The sequence below is a fragment of the Rhipicephalus microplus genome, unplaced genomic scaffold (assembly GCF_043290135.1).
Source record: "Rhipicephalus microplus isolate Deutch F79 unplaced genomic scaffold, USDA_Rmic scaffold_41, whole genome shotgun sequence".
Lineage (NCBI taxonomy): Eukaryota > Metazoa > Arthropoda > Arachnida > Ixodida > Ixodidae > Rhipicephalus > Rhipicephalus microplus.
The window spans coordinates 2,309,021-2,318,618 of record NW_027464614.1 but is presented as its reverse complement, the minus strand read 5'-3'; the positions used below and the strand labels follow the sequence as shown (position 1 = coordinate 2,318,618).

General features: G+C 43.3%; 1 protein-coding gene across 1 annotated transcript in view; it reads left to right on the top strand.

The window, feature by feature from the left end:
* The first annotated feature begins 1,313 nt into the window (after nucleotides 1–1,313).
* The window catches only part of LOC142787007 (monocarboxylate transporter 14-like), a 30,941-nt gene continuing 22,656 nt past the window's right edge, over nucleotides 1,314–9,598 (top strand). The window contains exon 1 of the mRNA XM_075884624.1: nucleotides 1,314–1,452. Coding sequence (XP_075740739.1) covers nucleotides 1,389–1,452 — 64 coding nt within the window. The 5' untranslated portion in view covers nucleotides 1,314–1,388. The remainder of the gene's footprint in view (nucleotides 1,453–9,598) is intronic.

Sequence of the window (9,598 nt, the reverse complement as noted above, 5' to 3'; positions counted from 1 at the left end):
TCTGGGCTACCTCTACGCAACGCTGTCCTCTAGAATTTTCAAGTAGGTGCCAAGCATTCCCTGCTTACTGTTCTTTTTCTTGTATTCAGTTTGTCAATTATTCCTATGAGCATGAAGATCTATAACACAAATAAAAGTTCATGTCTATTATATCTATAGTGACTATGTCTTAATAATTGTACAAATAGCGTAAGAAGTACGAACAGGCGAAAAGGAACACGTGCTCTTGCATATCGCACTGTTGGAGCATAATTATGACCTACCAGCATGGTCTTTGTAATATTCTCTGCATAAGATATATGTTATCCTGCGTTTGCACGGCTAGTATTTGCCGTATTGCAATTCGCATATTTGTACAATTCAGCATCTTCTCGGATATGTTAGCATCTGAGTACAACTGAGCTGTTACACTGTTTATTTTTACCATTGAACGGCGTTGGGCTCACTTAAAAGTTATCATAGTCAAGAAAAACGGGCATCATTATTGCTAGAGAATCAAAGCGATAGTAAGCTTCCAGATTGCGCTGAAATGACAGCCGATGAAAAGGCCATATACGTGTTGACGCCTCTAATATTACTAATAACTTGGAATACTAAAATGCTATCTCCTAACAGTAATAATATTTGGGGTTTCACGCCACAAAACAACATATTTATGTTATGTGGAACACGGTAGTGGACGGCGTTGGAAATGTCGAGCGTCTGTGTTCTTTAACGCGCGCTGACACCACATAGTACACGGGCCTCTATCCATTCCACCTCCATCAAAATTCGACCGCTTCGGCTGGGATCCAAGCCACGACCTTCCGGACAGCAGCCTAGCCACCAATCCTACGTAAAACGGTGACTCATCTCTGAACGAGGTGGCGCGTCACATGCCCCGGCGCAGCAAACACGCGTATGTGCATAGAAACCATCCAAAGCAGCCGTGGCATGCGCCATATTGGCCTCCAAGTGGGTAGTGAGAAAAGTTGGGGAAACATTCTGAAGCCGTGCCGGGGGCCGCAGGTTCCCGACCCCTGGCGTAAAACATTGCAGCCAGGCGTAGTGACCAACAGCCTATGTTCGGTTATTCCAAACCAATTAGAAGTATATGAGAAGCTGTGGTACTTGCATTGCTTTATTTGCGGTGGTAATGCCTGGTCGCAGTTGCCAGTTTGCTCTCTCCCTCTTTCCTCTGCGTCCTTGTGTATCCGTGTATGTAATTAAAACAAAAATAAACATGCCTGACAGTGTCCTTCTTTCACAGAGTGCAATGAAGAAGGAACTTTTTTTCGGTACCTATTTATTCTTTTTGTCTGTATTCAGGTGTTCTGTGCAAATTCCTGCTGCGGTGGTCAGCACCTTGGCCATTGATAGTGGTCGGCTCTGCGTGCCAAGTGGCGGGAATGTTCGGCGCGTACTGTGCCACAAATGTCACCATTCTGGCATTGACCTTCGGCTTGTTACACGGTGAGTTTATGGACACTGTTTGCGCGGGATTTACTACACCAGAATGCTGTTGCAGCTGCCAATTCGCAAGTGACAGTTTTAAAATAGGGTCCGCAGATCCGTGTGGGAGCGATGGTTGCCACTAAACATGCCTGATACGCTGACACCTTGGGTGCACGTGGTGCACCCATCCGAGCAACGCAAACGTTGTTGTAAAACTGCCTAATGTAAAATGAGCCCTCTTATTAAGAGCTAGCGTGATTTGAATGCCAGGTTTATTGCCAAGCAGCGTACTGTATGAAATGAGCGTGATTTTGTTTCGTTAATTGCGCTCAATTGGGGAATCCTTGAGATTTGCCTTTGAGAGTTGAACGCGATAGTGATATCGTGTTCCTAATTGGTGCTTTAGGCACTAAGTGCATACTTTTTATTGTATGATGTTACTCGAGAAGTTCAAGTTATGGATTACTACAATGTAATATATAAGGGTGTGAAAGTGGCTTGTGCCAGTGAAGCTTGCGCATGTGGCTGCATTCCGTGTAAAGGGTAGCATGCTTTAAATTAAAGGCAATTTTGCACGTTAATTTTTTTTTCGAACTTGAAATGCAGCCACTACGTAGCTGAAAGGAATAGTTGCTATAACGTCCGTGCCTTTTGGAGTGGGTCGCCGACTGTAGACAATGAAGTCGTTATGATAATAACAAGTTCTAATACCTGAGGGCAATCTATGCTTGTACCAAGCAGTATTACTGTGATATTAGCTGTTGTATTGTGATGGATGCATGTAGGATGCTTGTGTTTGCAAAGGATGAAAGTTATTTTTGCTGCATTTCCAAGCGAATGAACTTATTGTCACTGCATTCCAAAGCAGACGCGTTGTTGTGTGGTAGAACACTTGCGTGCCACGAAAACGACCCGGTGTCAATCGTCACTCGTACCCGTAACAGCAGATGAAAACACGGATCACGCGTGGCGTCGTAGTTTTCCGCCATCGCCGCCGCCGGTGTTCGTAACCACTATCGCAAGAAATACGACGGAGACAATGGGATTTGAACGCTGCGCGCCAGCCCAGTATTATACCACTGAGCCACACCGGTGCTTGAAAATCAGCGATAAACTGACCTCAGGCAGTCTTGATGTCGGAAAAGGAATCGTGTTATTACAACTAATAAAGCATTTTAGAACTTCTAAGGAGCACCCAGGTGGCCCCGCCGCGGTGGTCTAGTGGCTAAGGTACTCGGCTGCTGACCCGCAGGTCGCGGGTTCGATTCCCGGCTGCGGCGGCTGCATTTCCGATGGAGGCGGAAATGTTGTAGGCCCGTGTACTCAGATTTGGGTGCACGTTAAAGAACCCCAGGTGGTCAAAATTTCCGGAGCCCTCCACTACGGCGTCTCTCATAATCATATGGTGGTTTTGGGACGTTAAACCCCACAAATGAATTAATCAATCAATCAATCAGGAGCACCCAGGTGTCACACTATGTCAATTGCGCAACAAGTGGGTCGTCCAATGCTTCAAGCGATTAGAAAACTCGTTCTTGATCACCTATCATCTGTGGTGCATACTCACTTGAGGCATAATTCCTCATTGTCGTCAGTCACTGCATAGAACAGTGCACAAAATTCCTAGCTAGCATGCAGCGGATACCACGGTTATTAAAAAAATGGCAGCATATCCACAAAGTGAATGATGGATAGTGGGGCGAAGCATTCATCCGTTCATTCGTTTTTGCTTCCGTCCATCCATGCGTGCGTCTTTGTGGCCACTCGTGCGTCCATCCGGCCGTCCGTGCGTCCGCACGTTCATCTGTGCGTCCGTCCCTCCTTTCGTCCATGCATCCGCTCCTGCGTCCGTCCATGCGTCCATCCGTCCGTGCAGCGATCCGTGCTTTCGCCCATGGATCTGTCAATGTGTCCGTTCGTCCACCTCAACACTCCAAGTACCACCATCTCGCATCTTTTCATCATATATTCCTCATATAGAAGCACCGCCATCCCGCGGACATTCCAAGGACTGAACGAGAGAAGGCACACGCACACTTTTTTACGGCTTGCGCTTCGTGTCTACTTCCCACCTTTAACCACCTCGAGTTCATGGTATATACTAGTTCACTGTATTCATGGCACTGCGGCCCAACGCTCGCCCAACCTTTCTAAAACCTAGGAGGTTACGCCCAGCGAGTATAACGTAGCAACCCTTTCTTGTCTTCTGTGCGTTGTTGAACAATAAAATATTCGCATCGTGCGTGTTAACTAAAAGCCAAATTCTCCTGTCTCTTATTCCCCCTTAGCAGCCACTGGCATGTGAATTTAGCACTATCTTTTATTGTTCAACAACACAAAGAAGAAATCTCTCACCGGCACCACCTTGGAAGTCAAAATGTTATACTTGTTACACACTAATACAACGGCTACGAGGCATGAACAGGTACCGCTATTAGGAGCTTCGCCCTTAAAATGACGCAGTAGCGAACGCTGGCCTACCACGAAAAATTATGAATATTTTGGGCGTAGTAGGTACCTCGCCAAAAGCGTTTAAAAAACGCCTTGAAAGGCCGCTTTTCTAGCTTTGACTGTGCTTTGACTTCTAGCTGTGACTGTGCTGCGCGTTCCGCGAAGGCCTGGAGTTTTTTTTTATTTCCATCTTTTAATTTCGCCTATTCTATTTTCTTCGTCCAATACGAAGCTGTGTGAAATCCCGGGATGAACATGAACAATAAAACTGACTTCGCAGTAGTTACATCTATCTCTGGGAAAACAGAGGGTTGTAGGTAATCACTCTTTAAAAAAAACCCAAGAAAATTGAAATTACAAATGCACAAATTGTGCATACCTGGCGATTGAGTTGGTAAGTTTTGTGCGATTGCCTAAGCAGAAGAATTATTAGTAATTTGAAAAAAATACAGCATCTTCGCTCTAATGGTGCCAAGCCCCGAGTACATGGGGAGGTCGACAGCCTTCTTCTCGGTTATTCTCTTTCTCCACGCCTTAGAGATTCTACACTTACACAGGGAAACTTGACGCTCTGATTTGTGGGATGCACAGGAATCCTGGCATATGTGAATTTGGCTTGGATTTGTATCGTTCGCGTAGAGCCCGGCCATCTCAAACACGCGTCTGGTCTCTACGCCTTCCTTTGGCTGCGTTTCATTTCGAAGACAGCATCGTAGACAGTATACGCATACAGCTTAGAGGAGAGCATCGAGCCCGGGTCGTCTGAGAAATCGTTGAGGGTGTTATTAACATGTTACTCAACCTAAATATTAGATCTTCCGTTGGCCCCGACAACATACCCAATGCCTTCTTGCACCGATACGCTGAGCCGCTAGGGCATATTCTTACTCACCTTTTTAGGTTATCATTTGACTGTACCGAAATTCCTGACGACTGGCGCATGGCCTGTGTCGTACCAATCTTCAAAAAAGGGGACCGCCTCTTTGCAATCAATTACCGCCCTATCTCCCTGACTTCTAGCATCTGTAAACTCTTCGAACATGTAGTATCAGATTTTATTGTCTCGTTTTTAGATGCCAACAATATTCTAACGCCTTGTCAGCACGGGCTCAGAAGACGCTTATCTACGCTTACCCAGTTAGTAACCACTATTCATGAACTTGCGTCTTCACTCGATAAGGCTGAACAAATCGACGTCATTTTTTTAGATTTCAGCAAAGCATTCGACCGCGTTCCTCACAGTAAACTAATCCTAAAGCTTCAAAAAATTGGCTTACCAATAACACTCATAAAATGGATCCAGTGCTATTTGTCTAACCGCAAGCAGTTTGTTAAAATCAGTAGCTGTTTTTCCGATACTCTCCCTGTAACTTCTGGTGTTCCTCAGGGCAGCGTGCTGGGACCCGTACTCTTTTTAATTTATATCAATGATATGTCTGACGTTATCGACGCATCGTCGATTGGTTTAAAGTTGTTTGCGGACGACTGTGTACTCTTTAAACGAATTTCATCCTCAAGTGACCAAAGTAACCTGCAATGTAACCTTGATGCTGTCTCTGAATGGTGTGAAAAATGGTCCATGGAACTGAACTGTGACAAATCTGTATTGCTCCAGGTAACTAACAAAAAAAATGCATTCACGTCCTCCTACAGGCTCAATAACCACACGCTGAAACAAGTAGACGAATATAAATATTTAGGAGTTACTATAACAAGCCAACTAACTTGGTCCAGTCACATTAACAAAATTTGCACATCGGCCTCCAGAAAACTAGGGTTCCTCAGACACAAACTAAAAGCCGCTCCTCCACATGTTAAATTGCTAGCTTATAATTCCGTTGTTAGGCCGCAACTTGAGTACGCAAGCGCAGCATGGGACCCATTCCTTAAAAAAGACATTCACAAATTAGAAATGGTGCAAAGGAAGGCAGTCCGGTTCATCTTTAACAGCTATCATAGCCGAGCTTCTTCATCGCTTCTCATGGAAAACAACAATATAATGACCGTGGAACACAGGAGGCAGGTTGCGCGTCTAAGATTTCTGTTTTTGCTTAATTCCCAACAATTCAATATTAATCCAGGACTTTATATTCAGCCCCGCTTATCTCGTTCAACTCGAAGTACCCATGAGCACAATCTAACTCCAATTTTTGCACGCACTAATCTTTTTAAGCACTCCTTCTTTCCCCGCACAATCGAGCAGTGGAATAGATTGCCGGTTGATGTGTTTTCGGCGCGTGATGTGTCGGATTTTGAAAAGCGTGTACGTTCTGCAATATTTTAAACATTTACTGTACCGCTATGTTTTTTGTGTACTGCTATCTTTTTTTTTCTTTTTTTCTTTCTTCACACTTGTTGGACTGTTTTCAAAATTGTGCTTTCTAATCCCTGCCCACCTGCTTGGTCTTCGGACTGCAGTATGTCTTAAATAAATAAATAATAATAAATAAATGGAACACGCCTAGATGCCTTTTACGCGAGGAGGCACCACCTCGAGTCGAGAAAAGAAGACAAGCTAAACAAACATCACCGTTACTTCTTTAACTTATTTCGAGTTAAAGCCAGAGAAAAAAGAAACATTACTCAAATTGATCGTCTGGAGAAGTGTCTGCTTGAGTCCTAGCACTTCGATGAGCCATCATCTTGTTTGGACAGCAAAGTAGCCTGCAACGTATTTGTCTATGACATGTATTTCCTTCCTCTATGATTTTCGATGCCGTCTTCTGGGAGCTGTCTATTTAGGAAATTGGAATCCAACTTAAGATGGCTGCTATCCAATTAGCTCTGTATTTAACGGTCTATGGTGAGTATTGAAAAACACCCCTTGAGTCGAGATACATGCAGACACATAATACTATGGTGCATAGGAATGAGACAGTGTGCCGTCGTGATCAGAAAACGTGCCCCTACTACGATGAGTCCGCCTCGATGCAACAGTAACTATGGTGTTCGGCTGCTGAACCGAAGGTCGTGGGCTCACTCTCGGCCGCGCCAAGTCGTATTTTGATGGAGGCGAATCAGTAGAGGTCCATGTACTGTAAGATGTTAGTGCACGTTAAAGACACCGCAAAATAACACTTTCAGGAGCACTGTATACTACCGAACCCCTCATTACCATATCGTAGTTAGGGACGTAAAAACTATGGCCAATTACGATAAATGCTGCCAAAACCCACCGTATTACTGTGTCGCCACCTGTCGCCGCCCCGTGAAGTAGTTTAGGCGAAGCTGGGATACAATCCATGCGAGATCAGTAGTTGTAGTTGCCGCATCGGTCATGCGCGTAGCTTGCAAACTCGTCAATTGTTCCCTACTCTGTAAAATGAAACGTTTTGGTATTTTTCTCTGCGTGGTACACTCGGTGTTTCGGGTAGTCAGGTGTATTCTAGATTTCGCTGACTGAATAAAATGAAGGGCCTTTTCTCAGAAGTTTAATGCAGCACCCCGCATACGTCGGTGCATATAGCTGAATTCCTGCGCTTTGGCGCCTATTTGGGGACTGAAATGTCTAGATAATTGAGCAGCAATCGTCATTGGGTGTTAGACTTTTAGGGGCGAATCTGTAGTTTATGACTCGCTCAATTGATGCCGTGGTGTGTATATGTCCTTCTGAATAATGGTGATATTTACGCTCACCTTACGGAGATAAAAAACAAGTTTAGCGAGTATGTACAGCTTATTCGTGACCTTGACTTACATTTAAAACCACTGGAGCAACTTATGAAGGGACCAAAGCAAAGTTCTCCTTTAATTACATCGCTTCAATTGTCGTCGTTGTCCATTTATAATTCAGTTGCCTTGCAAAGCAAAAAACTTGTTCACCTTGAAGACTGCAGTCGAAGATCAAACGTAATAGTTTATGTTATTATAGAAAACAGTAGGGAAAATGAGGCTTCTTCAAAAAAAGATGTTGTTGCCAATATTTCCTAAAAAAACTCGGAGTCAGATGCGAATCTATAACCCGTATTCATCGCCTTGGCCGCCGTACCGGCCAACGCCCACTAATAGCCTATTTTCAAAAATTACTATGAAAAGCAGGCTGTCAATCGCAATATGAAAAAACTGAAAGGAACTAACATCCATAATCAAAACAATTACAGTAATGAAACACTGTGCGTGCGTAAGCTTCTTTAGGATAGCTCCAGAGATGATTGAGCCAATAAGAAGCACATATCTCTTGTACATGATAGGTTGAAAATTCATGACACTATTTGTATGGGAATAGGGTGACATTCACCGGTGATATTGAAATTCTTTGCATTGATTGGCGTAACCCTGTTTCCTATATAGGTATACAAATATACCGTTTTATTCATAACATGATCATGTATGATCTAAACCAAAGGGTTACCGTCCACACCAGAGAAGCAGGAAGTGCCCACTCAGTAATAGATTTAATTTTTATTACAAATGACAGTTTCACATACTCTGTAGATGTAAATGATGGTGTTTCGAACCATATGGCGGTGTCCCTTTTCTTTCCGCTTGGTGACACAAAGCAGCACAAAAACAACAAAAAAATTAATCAAGAATTTCAGGGAAGCTGATCACCATGCTATATTTGACCGATTGGGGGAACTGTGTGATAACATGGCAGGCAGTGCTTTGACCTTCTGAGATGCTCTGAAAAACGCTATTTATTATTGCATTGAAAGGTTTGCCCCTTCCAATTATGTTCGCACTAACAAAAAGAGCCCATGGATGACAAAAGAAATCATTATTCTACACCGTAGACTAAAACGAGCCAAGAACATAAAGAACCCGTTAGTTTAATATATCAATTAAAAGTCAGCCTTGTTTCCAAATTATCCGACGCCAACTTTAGGTATTTCACTCATTCATTTCCTGAATTCTTGACAGGAAGTCCTGAAATATTCAGGCGATATTTAGAACAAACGAATGCTGCACTCAGTCAAATGACCATTGGTGGTTCCATCGCAAATGATGTGTCAATTGTCGCTCATCACTTTAACAGAAACTTATGCTCCGTATTACTCCGCAGCATGAATCATCACATGAAAACGTTCTTAGGTAATGTCTTTTTACTTCATAACTTATGAGGGCACGTTTTCTTTGTTGCTGTACTTAAAAACCAAATCGCAGCTGGTCCAGATAATATTCCTAACGTATTCTTGCGTAGGTATGCCAAAACTGTTGCGCACATTTCAACAAATGTTTTTTGCCTCTCTGTTGAAAATTCCCTCGTTCCCGAACATTGGTGACGCACGTGTAGTCTTGGTCTTACGGAAAAGGGATCGTCTCAACGTAGCAAACTACAGGCCTATTTTCTTAACGTGTACGTCATGTAAGCTATCGAAACACAGTCACACAATACATTACCACATTTCTTGAGAAAAATAGCTTTCTGTTACCATCACAGCGTGGATATGTAAAAAAATGTCCACCACAATGCAACTTGTCACAATAATTCATGAGTTCACGTCGTCACTTGATATGGGAAATCAAATTGATGCTATTTTTTTAGATTTCAGTAAAGCATATGATCTTGTCACGCATTTTAAATAGCATTATCTAGGCCTACGTGAACCTCATTGATTGAATCCGTTTTTGCAATCATAATTGCAAGCATTACGTTAAAGTAAATGACTGCATGTCTGCTATTCTACCATAATCGTCTGGTGTCCCTCCAGGCAGCGTTTTGGGACCTGTTCTCTTTTTAGTGTACAGAAACGATATTGTTAAATCAGTAGAC